This window comes from Megalobrama amblycephala, linkage group LG6 (genome assembly GCF_018812025.1).
Source record: "Megalobrama amblycephala isolate DHTTF-2021 linkage group LG6, ASM1881202v1, whole genome shotgun sequence".
In the NCBI taxonomy this organism is placed as follows: Eukaryota; Metazoa; Chordata; class Actinopteri; order Cypriniformes; family Xenocyprididae; genus Megalobrama; species Megalobrama amblycephala.
Genome location: NC_063049.1, coordinates 1,390,444 through 1,405,607, shown reverse-complemented (window position 1 = coordinate 1,405,607; position 15,164 = coordinate 1,390,444). Strand labels below are relative to the sequence as shown.

The 15,164-nt window shown below is 41.2% G+C and overlaps 2 protein-coding genes across 2 annotated transcripts; one reads left to right on the top strand and one right to left on the bottom strand.

Annotated features, from left to right (window-relative positions):
- Positions 1-1,203: 1,203 nt before the first annotated feature.
- Positions 1,204-4,045, bottom strand: LOC125269614. The gene is made up of 2 exons (XM_048192544.1): positions 3,914-4,045; positions 1,204-2,273 (listed from the first exon to the last, which is right to left on the bottom strand). The coding sequence occupies exon 2, from the start codon at positions 2,260-2,262 to the stop codon at positions 1,231-1,233; it is 1,032 nt and encodes a 343-aa protein (XP_048048501.1). The 5' UTR covers positions 2,263-2,273; positions 3,914-4,045; the 3' UTR covers positions 1,204-1,230.
- Positions 4,046-8,203: 4,158 nt separating this feature from the next.
- LOC125269498 (histone-lysine N-methyltransferase 2D-like) lies at positions 8,204-9,325 on the top strand. The gene has a single exon (XM_048192392.1). The coding sequence runs from the start codon at positions 8,204-8,206 to the stop codon at positions 9,323-9,325; it is 1,122 nt and encodes a 373-aa protein (XP_048048349.1).
- The last annotated feature ends 5,839 nt before the right edge of the window (positions 9,326-15,164 follow it).

The following is a 15,164-nucleotide window of genomic DNA, read 5'->3' as shown; positions in this document are numbered from 1 at the left end:
CAATGTATTAAATTACGGCAGACACAATGTGCTCATTGAAGTTATGGAAATATGTTAACAAATGATTAGGATATATAGACAAATTTAGCACTGGTGCATGTTGATCCAGAGTTTGGGGTCCTTGCAGGGGGTTGGGGTCATATCTCCACAGGGTTGAGGCATCTGAAGTCTTCTTCAGATCTGAATGTGTCTTTACTTTTGAAACATTTGAAATGTTTTAGTTTTAATAGTTTGTGTGTGCGTGTGAGCATCTGTGTGTATGTGTGTTGCAAAAAAAAAAAAAAACATATTTGAGTAAAATAAGACACAAAATTTTAAACGTTTAAATATTTATACACTTGTTTGCCACAAAAGCAAGACATGTTGTCTATTTTCTTTAAACTTTTACTTTATTTTATTCTTTAATTTCTTTTAAAACAGTCTGATGACCAGCATATTTATAACTAATGTAGATGAGTGGTTTCCTCACACGAGCAAAAACTAATCTAGGTGTGATCTTTGTGAGGGCAGAACACAAAACTTTGTGTTGGGTGATCAAGCTTCATACTAAAAGAAAACTGTGAGTATGCTTAAACATGTAAATATACAATATTTTCAATATTTTTTGGTAATGAAACAGAATGGCAATGAAACACCAAGACTTTAAAAGCAGTATTCAACTTTATTTAGCATATTAAAAGCAAATTGCAAATGGTATAAGCTATAAGTGAAATAAGTAAAAAATGAAAAGCTTTTAATTACATGTATACGGCAAATGCATGCGTACAGAATGCAACTCTTTTTATGACTTGAGAATCAAACACTTCATAGACTTCGATTACACTATGACATCATCTATGACTACATCTACACTAATATAGACTGATATAGACCATAATATAGACCTTTTTTATGTAAAACTTTCCAAAAGCCCAATTTAGCCACCATATTGAAAGATTTGCAGTTGGGTTGCATGCAGATTTTAAGAAGAAATTTCTTTATATTTAAAGTATGTTTCTCTAAGCTTTTTTTTAATCATAAACACAAAGTTTCAATAATACCTTAATGAATATTGTTGTAATTTGTAGTTACATTGACTGTAACTGAAAAAAATCTCTTTGCTATTAAACAATTCCAGCCTCATTTTAAGCAATGCATGCAGATTTCTAAATAATTACTAGAGAAGTTTTAATTAAGGCATTTAACTAAATCACTTGATTATCCTTGGAGTTAAAACATCCTGATGTGTTTTCATGATTGTGCGGGTGGCAGCGGGACTTCAGTCGGAGGGTTTGGCTCATCGTCAATCTTTAAATCACGGCAGAACAACACTGGTTCTTCACCAAGACCCATTCTGTACTGCCACAGATATACAGACTCATTTGGCTTCAGCTGAAATGAGAGTTGTTCTTCCTCTTCAGTCATTTCGTTCCAGCTTTCTTTTTCAGTGCTGACATGTGAACCTCCATATTCTGCAGAAAAGGAGAACTGCATCTTTGCAATTAACGCTGCCAGGGCTCCAGATTCAGTCGAGACTGACGCAGCTATCTTCCAGTTGTGTGTGATCTGGGTCATCTTCTCCTTATTGTATCCCACCCTTCTAGTGATTTTCTTTTGCCATGTCACTGGTGTATTGCTGTCATTAGTTAGAGTTTTAATATTCTCCCAAATGCCAAAGGCTGGGCCTATAGTTACTGACAGACCACCAGGGAGGAAGTTAAGAACATCGGGATGAACAGAATAGACAGCAGTGCACTCATCTTTGCTGAAGTCGGTACCTTTGTAGTACTCAACTCCCCACTTTGAGACTGGCTTGAGGAAGTAGTAGTGGTTTGGAAGGCCCCAGTAATAGAGACCGTCTCTGCAGTTGGGATGCAGGCTGTATTCTACAGCATCCAAGTCTTGATTCATGTTTGTTGTTCTTCGGTAAGTGCCTTTTCCTTGGAAGATGATGTAAAAATTGCCAAAGGCTGAAAGGTAGTGGTCTCCACCCCGGCAGTTGGGATGAAGGCTGTAAACTACAGCATCGCTGTCTGTCGTCAGGTTCTTGACTCTGCGGTAGGAATTGCCCTTGATGATGTAAAAGTAGCCATCTTCATGACCAAGGTAATGGTCTCCATTTTGGCAGGCAGGGTGCAGACTGAAAATAGAGATGTCTAAACCTTTATTGAAATCACTTGACTGCATATAGCAGCCGAGATCAGAGCGGATTATATAATAGTAGTCGTTCACTCCACAGATGTCAGTGCCTTTTGCTTTGCTCTTGGGAATAATGCCGTTCATCGTGTCTGAACCTGCAACACAGAATAAGACAAACACTCAATCTCAACACCCAATGAATGCTCTTATTTTAGTCCTTCTGTAGATTGAACAGGCAGTGGGTCAGGGTGGGCAGATAACAATCTTAAGTCCAAGACAGAGCAAATAGTCCAAAGGGCAGGCAGCAGAGAATCATACATGGGGAACAGACAGGATCAGTAACAGGCAGACAGACAAGATAACTAATGCTCAGAATTGCCACAAGAGTAAACAAGACCTCGCCAAGTATGTGAGGATCTGAATGTCTTAAATAATCCAGACAATGTGCTGCAGCTGGGTGTGGTGATTACTGATGGGTGAAGTGAGTGCAGGTGATTGGCAGGAAGGATGTTGGGAAATGTAGTCCGGGAATGACTGGGAACGTGACAATATCTTTAAGTATAGACAACATTACTGTCGCTCATCAGTGGCAGCTGTCACAGTTGCTGGGTGACAAGCAATCCTCCATAAGCTAGACCGCCCATTAAACAATGATTGGTATCGTTTTACTTACTTTCTCATTTGACAACAACAACATTATTAGTTTTGTATAATACAGTTTAAACAGCACCCTGTAGCCTAGGTAATTCGACTGATGACCGGGAAATTTTTACACATAACATTTACATCCTTCCAAAGGAATGACTAATTATTCAGAACAGTATTCTAAAGTGAAGATCATGGTAACCCACTACTAATGACTCAAATGCTACCAAATCCTTCAGAAGGTCTTACTATCCAAAACCTTTGAAAAAGCTCAAACGCTTACAATGATTTCAGTTATTATTAGAGAGTTATCATGTTTTTCACTTAACAGTACTGATCCAAATAATTAGTAGTTCTTCCTGAAGTATTTGGTAGTACTTGAGTCAATCCTAGTGGGATATCATGATCTTTACTTTAGAATTAATTATACATTATGCATCATTCATGTTAATTATAAACCTGTATATAGCAGTTCTTAGTAGTTGTCTGGGAGAGATGAAAAAAATGTGGTCCCACTTCATATTAAGTGGCCTTAACTACTATGTACTTACATTTAAATTAATCATTTGATACAATGCACTTATTGTGTGCATACATGTTTCTACATTCTACTTATATTTTAAAACACCTTTATGTAATTACATCTATAATTAATTTCTGTAATTACATTTATAATTACACTGTTGACCCATCCCTTACCCCTTACCCCTACCCTTAAACCTACCCATACCACCAAAGCTTTCCCTAACCTTACCCGTATCCACCTCAATAGCAGCAAAAGTGTTTTGCAATTCAATATGAACCCAATAAGTACATTATACTTATTTTTTGATGTAAGTACATAGTAGTTAAAGCTACTTAATATAAAGTGGGACCATAATAATGAACTACCACCTTCAACTAAGCACTATTACTTACTAATTAATTGATCAGAGTTTATTGTTAGTTAATAGTCGTTACTGGTGTTTTAATAATGCATTACTGTTTGTTCAGGTGTAGTTATTCATTAATGATGGAACAGTATTACCATATATTAATTACTAGTTATCATATTTAATATGTGTGTAATGGAGAATAATCTTGACTAGAGAGTACAGGTGATCAAATGAACTATGAGCCCAAAAGTGCTCTTTATTAGGAACACACTCACCTGGATGACTGTAGACGGAGTCAGAAGAGCAGCTTCACCTCGATCGAGTCTGAGAGATGTCTGTCTGACAGATTTCTGTCTTATATAAAGCTCTCAGAGGGCTGGACAAACACACACACACGCCTCAATTCAGACCAGACACTGCAACTGCAAAATAAAAAATCACTATTCACTATATTATACAGGGCTGATATATAATCATATCCCTGTATAGCATATAATATATATGTTTTCATTTTAGAGAAAAAGCCTAGTGGAAAAGAGCAAAATAAATACTTAAATTTGGGAAGAATGTCCATCTTTATAATGTTTATACAGCCAATCAATGAGATTGTTAGGGAGGATCATCTGTCTACAGATTCAATTGTAATTAGATTGTAATTGTAATCAATGGCAACAATTAACCTGTTGATTGTAGGAGTAATTTTTTTTTTTGCATTTGTTTGATCCCTTTATTATAAGTTTATAGCCAGAGAACATTTAAAAAAAACTATCAGTCAATTTGAGCAATGCTGGAGCAGATCTCTCAAGCTTTGTTGTCTGTGTACAATCTGATTTACAGTGATAAAGAGGAAAATGGTTTAAGACGAACAAAGTTCAATTCTGCTGATAAGTTCTAACAAAGAAACAGTGCATTTTTTAGCTGAAGTCAGTTCAGTATTGATTCAGTTCCAAGAGATCAATTATTGTTTATTTAGAGATCATCAATTATTCATTCAGTTCATTTAATCTATAAAGCAGTTCTGCAGAAAACAGTGACGTCATCATCTAGCTCAGCTCAGTTCAATTCTCATCCAATAGTATCAGTGCCGTCAAATCAGTAATACTGTTGAATATTAACTGTCCCCAACTAAGCAAGCCAGAGGCGACAGTTACGAGATTTTCGGTTTCTGGGAGTTTCCGGTAATCAAGTTTTACTGACGGACTACAACTGTTTTTGTTCAACACTTTATTGTATGTAACGTTTTTTGTTTTTATTCGTTTGTCTTGGTTACAGACATTCACAGTAGAAACAGCAGTAAACGCTCTATACTGACACGAGTCTACATTCATTTCAGTTACTTGTCCTTGTGAACATTTGGATCTTGTGAGACTTTAAACTGTCTTCTTCATTATCATTCTGTGAATCTATAGCACTGCAACAACAAATAATCCTGAACAAATGTATCTGTTGCTGCCAAATAAACCAAAAATGGTGTGATTGTGCATTCTTATATCTCTTATTTGGGAGGAAACACCAAGGCAAAAGCTAATTCAACACTATCAAATGGACTAGTTGCCTATTTTTGACCATGTATTGCCCTGTGGACCTGGATGAAAAATGTTTGACAAATACCAAACTATATGTAAATGTTTTCCATCACAGCACAATCCACACACACATATATTTTAATGTTTTCCACACACAGTTTTCCATCACAATGTTTTTCCATAACATGAAAAAATGAACAACTCAGCAGTCAATACTGTAATGTTGGTGACAATTTTATTTACAGGTGAAGAGACAATTCGAAAACAAATCTTTGTGAGTCTTTAAAAAGTAAGGATTGCAATAAGTGGAGGGAGATGGGGGGAAAGGCCCTTGTCACCCTGGACAAATGAAGACTGCCTTCCTTTTTAGTCTGCTCATGCAGTCCCAATGGTACCACCCACTGCAGCTGTCACACTGAATCTGAAAAAGATCACAAGAATTAAATCGTCAAATTACTGTAAAGTCTTAATGTAAATCATATTCTATGTTCAATGTACCCAAGTGTCCACTTTGCCCCGTGTCTGCGAATTTTTATCACCTCAAGCCAGGCAAAAGTCAAATTTCTAGAGGTAATATTATACATGGTCATGACACACATCTATTAACCAAATTTAAAGCAGAAAAAGAAGACTTGATTCTTTAAGCAGGCGTTGGCCAATGTCATACCGCATCATTGCGATATCAGATTCCCTGCATGCACAATTAAGATCTCCTCCTCTTAAAATGGCTTCTGCAAACTGAACAGTTTAGTGAAAAATTAATTCAATGAGAATACACACACACACACACATATAGTACAAAGTTATGTATATATTTTATTTTTAATAAAACATCAACATCCATATCTGTTAATTCTCAGCAAGAACTTCTGTACGTATGAAAGAAATGATGTCAAACTGGATTGAGAATGAAGTCAGTTGTAGTTCTCGTGTTTCTGCTCGTGTCATTTTTCTGGTCTTGTTTCTCTGTGCTTCAGTGATTCTGCTTATCAGGTGTTCATCAGTGTCTGAATTCACTCACTTCTTTTATTTAACTCTGTCAAGTGGACTATATTAGTGAACTAGTGTAGGGAATAGTGAATGAGGGTATAGGGTGTGATTTAGAGCACAGCCTGAGTGTCGACTTTGAGCATTTTTAACTCACAGTATATTCCTGTAGGCTCTTTTCTCGAAGATGACAAATATTACCCAGAATGCAGTGTTTTCTACAGTATATTACTGTTTTAATGGTAAATGGTTTGTTACTGTCAGAATCTGGCTGTTTTTCTACAGCAAGGTCTAACAGTGTAGATTGACAAATAAACAGACATCACCAGAACAAAATGTTTCATTACAGTTTAGTAGTGATGACTTTATGAATTTCTTCACTGAGAAAGTAAATAATAAAAAATAAAATTGTAAATGTACAACCTTTGACAGAGTTTTATGATTCAGCCTCAATTATCGCCCCTCAAGAACAGTTGCAGTGCTTTACAACTATAGGACAGGAAGAGCTAAATAAACTTATCACTGCGTCTAAACCTACAACATGTTTATTAGATCCAATACCCGCTAAACTACTGAAGGAATTGTTACCTGTAGCAGAAGAGCCTCTTCTCAATATTATCAACTCGTCTTTATCTCTAGGTCACGTCCCCCGACCGTTCAAGCTAGCAGTTATTAAGCCTCTCATTAAGAAACCACAATTAGATCCAAACGTATTAGCAAATTACAGACCATTTCAAATCTTCCATTTGTGTCTAAAATACTAGAAAAAGTGGTGTCGGTCCAATTATGCTCCTTCTTGCAAAAAAACGCGATCTATGAAAAATTTCAGTCAGGATTCAGATCTCATCATAGCACAGAAACTGCGCTCGTTAAAATTACAAACGACTGACTTCTAGCTTCTGACCAGGGCTGTGTCTCAATACTAGTGTTACTTGATCTCAGTGCTGCGTTTGACACTATAGATCATAAAATACTCCTAGATCGACTACAAAATTATACTGGTATTCAGGGACAGGCATTACGGTGGTTTAGGTCGTACCTATCAGACCGTCACAATTTTGTCTATTTAAACGGGGAAAAATCTAAGATCACGATAGTAAATTACGGAGTGCCGCAAGGATCAGTGTTAGGCCGTCCCGAGGTGACTAGAGAGTTCATCAGCTTCAGTTTGGATCCAGCCTCAGATGACCAACACCTGTGAAGAAGCAGCCCAACTCCTGCGAGGACTTCAGAAGACATCTGGATCAACATGCACATTCCCAAATCTCTATATCCTAATTATTGTTATTATGTAATCATTACTTCCACAAGCTTATTGCTTCTACCTTAAATTAATTTGCTAACAGTGATTGTAAATGAATTAACTTTGTGATTATATATGTACATTTCTGAAATATCGTAATTTGGACTGTCAACTCTGATAACAGATTACTCTAAATTATGGTGTTGAAAACAATTCCAGTGTCACGTCTGTCAGCTGCAGTATGCTTAATAACCAGCAGATGGCAGCCTCGTCCGTCACTGTTATTCCCCTCTTTATACCCTCTCTGCTCATTAGTTAACATGTTTCAGCTGTGTCTTGTGTTGTTAGTTCATTACCCTGTCTATTTAAATGCCTTTTGCCCTGCTTTCATTATGAAGTCTTGCATGTTTTGGCCTACATTCTCTGTTGGCATTTTCAGCAGTTATGTTCCTTGTGTTTTATCTCTGCCTGACCGTTGTGGACTGAGTATATGTGCTTGATCCTCAGGATGAGCAAATGAGTTCTCATGAATCACTGAAGCATTCCTCTGATTGTTTCAGGAAAAGATTCAAAGCTTTGAGAGTGTCAGAAACAGTGTCACCTGGTGTTTAGTAAGAAATAAAGTGAAGTTCACAACGTAATTTCGGGAGGAGTGAACCCATCTAATCTTTAAATTAGTGAAACTCAAACATAATCTCAAGAGGAGGGAACCCTAATCTTTCAATTACATCCAGAGCATATAAGCAGCTACTCACCCTGCTCTGGCATCAGTTGTTTCGATATCATCCGGATGCGTCCGTTATCGAAACATGTCCGAACTCCAGCTATTCCCGTCAGACGACGAATTCTCCAGCGTCCCAGAGACGCCCGCTCTTCATCTCCAACCCAAACCAGGTCGTTCCACATTGGATTGTGATCCACTGCCGAATCGCACAGGACGTCAGCTCCAGCGCTCGTACAAGCCGCGCTCAAGAAGACCGCTCTCTCCTCCTCCATCAAGACCGTCATCTTCCTCCGTCTCCAGTTCTCCTTCTCCTCCTCCTCCTCAGTCTTTATCTCAAACTACTCGCCAGGACGTTCCGTTAATTCCCCCTGTTTCAAAATGGACTGTAAACAGCCTCCGTCAAGCACTGGCTAATTCCGGTGTCCATTTCCCACGCAGATCATCAAAGATCCAACTATACGAGCTTCTGACGAGTTCCCAAAATTCTCCCAGCCAGCCCGAACTTCAATCAAAAAATCCTAAAAACAAAATTCAACGCATCTCAACTATCCGTTCTTCCCCGCGGCAGCAGAGTAGTCGCCAAACTCGCCACCAGCACGAGCGCGCTAATCCGACCGCTCGTACTTCCTCGTTTGCTCCCGTCTCGTCCCGGCTGGCAACAGCGGCCGCCGAACACAGTTCTCCAGCGGCTCCGGCTCCAAATAACCCTCAAGTTTTATTTTCAGGTTCAAGATCCTCCAAGCATGACACGGAAATACCTTCTCATTTAATTCCTTTCTCTTCTGTTCCGTCTTTCCTTCCTAATTCTCAAAAAGGTGTGGAATCCAGTGTGAGGCTGCCTCCACTGAATGTTCCGCCCCCTCTCCCTTTTCCTTTTTCTTCTGGTGACGACCACAGCGTGAGGATGCCTCCGCAGTCAGTCCCACCTATATCTCTTCCTATTTTCCACTCTTTTCCACCTGCTGCAACTCATACTAATCAAGATCCTCAGCCCTCTACGTCTATAGCCCCAGCTCGCTGGCCATCTCATTCCCTTGCGTCAGCGGAACATCTTCCACCTCCTCCTCATGCGGTAGCCCAGGAACCTCCTCCAGTGTCTTCTCAACTTCGCTCACTAATCCTAGCAGGTGCAGATATAGATCTTCCTTCTCTTCTTACATCAGTTCCTATCAATGAATCCCATCGTTCTTTCGAATGCGGCCCTTAACCATACACCTTAAAGACTCCATCCCCACCACCAAACGAGTACTCACCTTTTCAGAATTCTGCATTGCTTTCAGTAGACTAACAGATATCATATGCGCCATCTTTCCCACAAGACGCAAAGAGTTAAATGACTATCTCTCCATTATAGCCGAGCTCAGCCTCTCTTTCGGTGGTAGTCATTTTTACACATACCATAAACTTTTTTCTGCAAAATGCGCCGCTCGCATAACCCATTGGAACCAGTGCCCATATTGGGGGGCTCTCGACCTAGAGCTTTACAATAAAGTTTTTTTGGGCTGCCGAAGTGTCTCTTGTGCCATTTGCAGATCGATTTCTCACACAACTTCGTCTTGTCCCCAAATAACTCCGGATCCCCCAACTCTCCCGGAACCGCAAGCGCCCAAGTCTACATCATATGTCCCACGTTCCAGGAACGAACGCACCATCAGTTTCAACTCAGGGAAACAAGTCTGTATCAACTTTAATAACTTGGGCTGTGTTAGACAACGTTGTCGCTTCCTCCACATTTGTACTTACTGCGGCGGAGCTCATGCCCGTCCTACGTGTCCTGTACGCCGTTCGTCCGCAAATCTAAATAAAAATCTCAAAAAGTATCTCTCTTCTCCTATTATCATTTCTTCTATTGCAAATGAACTAAAAAACCATCCAGACAAAAACTTCACGCATTACCTCATTTCAGGTTTGAAAGAAGGCTTCGATCCCGGCTTAGAAAGCCTACCAAATTCCAGCCTAATTTGCGACAATCTTCAATCAGCCTTAGCCGAACCAGACTCCGTAGAGGCCCTCATCAAAAAAGAAGTTGATTCCGGTTTCATGATTGGTCCTTTTGATTCCCCCCCTTCAAACTTTTCCGCATAAATCCTATCGGGATAGCCACCAGGAAATTCTCGGGTAAAAAACGCATCATAATTGACCTTTCTGCCCCCCATGGGAAAAATCAACCCAGTATCAACAGCTTAATCCCATTAGAAGAATTCTCACTGCATTATCATGACATAGACCAAGCAATCGATCTCATTAAACATGCTGGTACCGCAGCCTGGCTTGCAAAGGTCGACATAATTTCAGCTTTCAAAGTCATGCCCATACACCCTGATTTTTGGCATTTGTTCGGCATTCGCTGGCGTGAACGATTTTATTTTGCAGTCCGTTTGACTTTCGGTTGCAAAAGCAGCCCAAAAATATTTGACACCCTATCAGAAGCACTCTGCTGGATCCTGCAAAACAACTACGCCATTCCCTACCTCATTCATCTCCTCGACGATTTTCTCATAATTTCCCCCAGCCAAGCTCCCCCAGCAGAACACCTACGCACCGTCCAAAAGGTCTTCTCACAGTTAGGAGTCCCCCTCTCCCCAGAGAAAACCTCAGGCCCTTCTACATCTTTGGAATTCCTGGGAATCAACCTTGACTCCATTAAGTTCCAAGCCTCTCTTCCCAAGGAGAAGATAGACAGAATAATCGCCATTTCTTCAAACTTGCTAGAAGCCCCCCATTGTAGCAAGCGCGATTTGCTCTCTCTTCTAGGACATTTAAACTATGCCATGCGCATAATTCCTCAAGGCAGGCCTTTCATTTCACATCTCCTGACTCTCGCTACTGCAGCTCAAGATCTCGATGATCTAGTAGAACTAAATCCCCCCTGCCAATCAGATCTAAAACTTTGGATTACTTTCTTAAAACAATGGAACGGGCTCACTTTCTTTTACGACAACATTCTGTCCCAAGCTCATGACCTCTGTCTATTCACCGATGCTGCCCCCTCTGTTGGTTATGGAGGTTTCTACAAAGGCCATTGGTTCGCCTCAACTTGGCCACCCGAGCTTACTCTACTCCCCCATTCTGACCAATCAATTGCGCTGTTCGAGCTATATCCTATAACAGTAGCAGCCCATCTATGGGGCTCGGACTGGTCAACAAAAACCATTTGCTTTCTCTGCGATAACCAAACGGTAGTCCACTGCATCAACAAAGGCCGTTCTAATGCTCCAAAAATTATGCCCCTGCTGAGACGCCTCATTTGGACATCCGCTTGCAACCAATTCATAGTAAAAGCTGAACACATCCCAGGCCATAAAAACCAAATCGCTGATGCCCTTTCTCGTTTTCTTTTCCAGAAATTCAGAACATTGGCTCCAGATGCAGACTCCAACCCGACACCAGTTCCTCCCTTTTCAGAACTCATATTCCAGTAGACCATCCTCTCAGTCATCTCCACACCCTATCAATGGAATCAATATTGCAAGCTGTTTCTCCAAGAACTCTTCAATCTTACTGGACAGCCTGGAATTCTTTTAAAAACTTCCATATAATTTACAACATGGCTTTTCCAGATTTTTCCCTCCTCTCAATTACTTCTTTTATTTCCCACCTGAACAGTACCAAATCCATTCAGCCAGGATCCATTAAAGTCTACCTCAGCGGCATACATTTCCTGTTTAAACTCATCCATGGCCACCAGTGCCCCGCCATCTCAAATCCCCAGACATCCCTTCTTCTCAAAGGCCTTCAAAAAACTCACCCTACCAAACCAGATACCAGGCAACCTCTAACTATCGACCTCCTAGGCAAATGTCTGACCACCATCCGCTCCGGTCTCTTTCCTCCAAACATAACCAGAACCCTGGATGCCATGTTTAATTTAGCCTTTTTCGGCTTTCTTCGAGTTTCAGAGTTTACCACAAATTCTACTTTCAACCCAGCTACCCATCCAACATTCTCAGATCTTCAAATTTTAAATCACGACACGATTCGATTCAACATCAAACAGAGCAAAACCGACCAATTGAAACGTGGCCATTCGGTCTTCTTTTTCAATCTGCCAACACCTATTCAGCCCTACCAGTCCCTTGCCGCTTTCCTATCTCAGAGGCACTCACAAATTAACTCTCCGCTCGACCCTCTATTCATCGACGAGAATAACTTCCCAGCTTCTAGACATTGGTTTCAGAAGAAACTAAAATCTGTTCTCACCAGATCAGGTATCCCCACAAAAAACTTCTCCTCCCACTCTTTTCGCATAGGAGCAGCCACCACAGCCGCACAGAAAGGCCTTTCAGAAAACCAGATAAAAATGCTAGGTCGGTGGTCCTCCCACACCTTTGAAACTTATGTGAGATCAAACCTCTTCCATATCAGACAAGCCCACCAAACTCTCACATCCACATAAATCTCGCTGCTTAACAAGCCCCGCAGGGCTCACATACATCTGGATGCAGTGAGGGCTCTCCCGTTCAAATGAGCGTGAGTTACCACGCCTGGCGTGAGCTCTCCCATTTGAATCGCAGTGTGGGCCCCCCCATCCAGATGCAACGCGGGCTCTCCCGTTCGAATTGCAGTGTGGGCCCTCCCGTTCGCTAAACAAGAGCTTTCGTGTTTTATTTTTATCATGGGCTCCCCATTCGAATTGCAGTGAGGGCCCTCCCGTTCGAATCGCAGTGTGAGCTCTTCGTTCGGGCGCAGTGGGGGCTCTCCCTTTCCGAATTGCAGTGTGATCCTTCATGTTTTTCGTCATGGAGGCTCTCCCATTCGGATCGCAGTGTGGGCCCTCCTATCCGAACAGTGGACTGGAGGAACTCTGTTGTCGTCCTTTGGCAGTTGTGGACCATCGTGTTCCCATGCGATTCTGGCCCTCGCTTTAGAGGGAGGGGAGCACTGCGTTCGACACTTTCGCAGGCTCCCCCTCTCTGTTGCCGGGGGAGGGATTATCGCTGTGGATACCGTTCGGCCCGCTTCTCCGGGGACAAGTACCTCCTTCCTCACTCATGACATTATGAGCCCCCTGTTATTCTGACTCAGGGGACTCCATGTCATGAATGCCACGGAGGGACGTACTTCATCTCTTACATGTGTATCCCTCCAGTCCAAACGCTGCTCCCGCAGGAGCAAATTCGAGCGTCACTGCCGCAGCAGTGCTCGCTCACGACCCAGGTCGATAAACGCAGCAGCGAGATACATCAGAGTTCAACCCACTAAAACTCCCCTACAACTCCTCAGGAGCCATCTACAAACACGTCCTCAATATGGTTACTATCGGCTCTTGTCCCATATCTTCATTGCTCTTTTCATACTCTTTTGGGGGGTATTCCATAACGTAAATCGAATCCGTAAGACTACCAGCTTCATTTGCATCTTTCCAGCTTGCTGTCCTAAATGGAACTTGCGCTTTTTGGGGGGTATATCCAAGCTCGAGTTGAAGCTGCTTCCTCGAGCCCCTCCACAGCGGACAGCAAGCCAAATACGCTTAACCTTATTAGCTTAAAGATTTTATGAGGAAACGAACTCGTGAAGTGAAGTTCACAACGTAATTTCGGGAGGAGTGAACCCATCTAATCTTTAAATTAGTGAAACTCAAACATAATCTCAAGAGGAGGGAACCCTAATCTTTCAATTACATCCAGAGCATATAAGCAGCTACTCACCCTGCTCTGGCATCAGTTGTTTCGATATCCCTCCACCTCCCCAACTCCACCACATAAATTAAGCATCTCATCTATCGTACTCCTCTTTCATGCAATAGTAGTCCCTGGGGGGTATATCCAAGCTCGAGTTGAAGCTGCTTCCTCGAGCCCCTCCACAGCGGACAGCAAGCCAAATACGCTTAACCTTATTAGCTTAAAGATTTTATGAGGAAACGAACTCGTGAAGCAGCTAAAGGCCTGCAAAAGAAGATTCGGGTGAAGCAGCCTCCACACCTTCCATAGTTTCATGTCACGTGCGCAAACAAAAGCCTAAGCGTGTGTGTGTGTGTGTGTGTGTGTGTGTTGTATTTCTCTCTGTGATAAATTCATTTACCCATTAAACTGTGGCATTTAATGCCAGTTTGAATATGATGTAATAGAAAAGTAATGTACACATAATTGCATATGGTAAATATTTTATTTTCCTGAAATAATTTGTATTATTCATATTACTCGTATGACTGCGTATTTAAAACTGTATTTGAATAAGTCTGAATGAAATCATACTCTTAAAGTACGATCAGGGGTTCGAACATCCCGATACGCAAAGTGAATCGCACATGATTGGACAGAAAGTGAGGCTTCGTTTGTCATTGGCTAAGACTTTCCTGCTAAGACAAAAACTGAGATCATTGAAAACTAAGGAGAATTATGTCCTCCTTTTGGGTGTTGTCTCTTCAAGATATGTGAAACCCACTCCTCTCCCCCCAAAACAGGTGTTGGTGTAGTAAATATTTACAATCTTTTTTTTTCTGGTCTGTTGAAAAAGTGCTGAAAATGCAATCAGACCATGGGGGATAACTGATGCCAAGTTTACACTAGAGGACTTTAAACGTCAGCAGATCGCTGCTGTTCAGACTACATGACCTGCTGTGGAGTCTTGAAGTCGATGTGTTCACTCTACGTGACACTCCTAAATGATCCATGATTTAATGAAAAGTAAATAACCTTTTCACACATCAGTTTGTGACACTGTCACATAAAATACATGTTTTACCTCTCCACTCTACAACTCTGTCACCAGGGGCGGAGCTACGGGTGGATTGACAGCTTGCCCACCCAGTCAGATCCAGGGAAATATATATATTATATGGGCGTTGGAACCATTGTAACCATTGTACTTTTATATTGGACCCACTCACTTTTACCGTCTCTAATTCAGCATTTGTCTAATCCCCCCCAGGTGATGCTACTCCACAAACCACCAACAGAACATAAAAAAATATCAAAAATAGAGATAGTTTTTGCATCAAAAACAAATCAATTGCATCAAAAAAATTTGGAGGGAGGACCCACCCACATTGTTTTTGCTTCCGACGCCCATGGATCGCCTCTTATTTAACACAGACATACGAATTT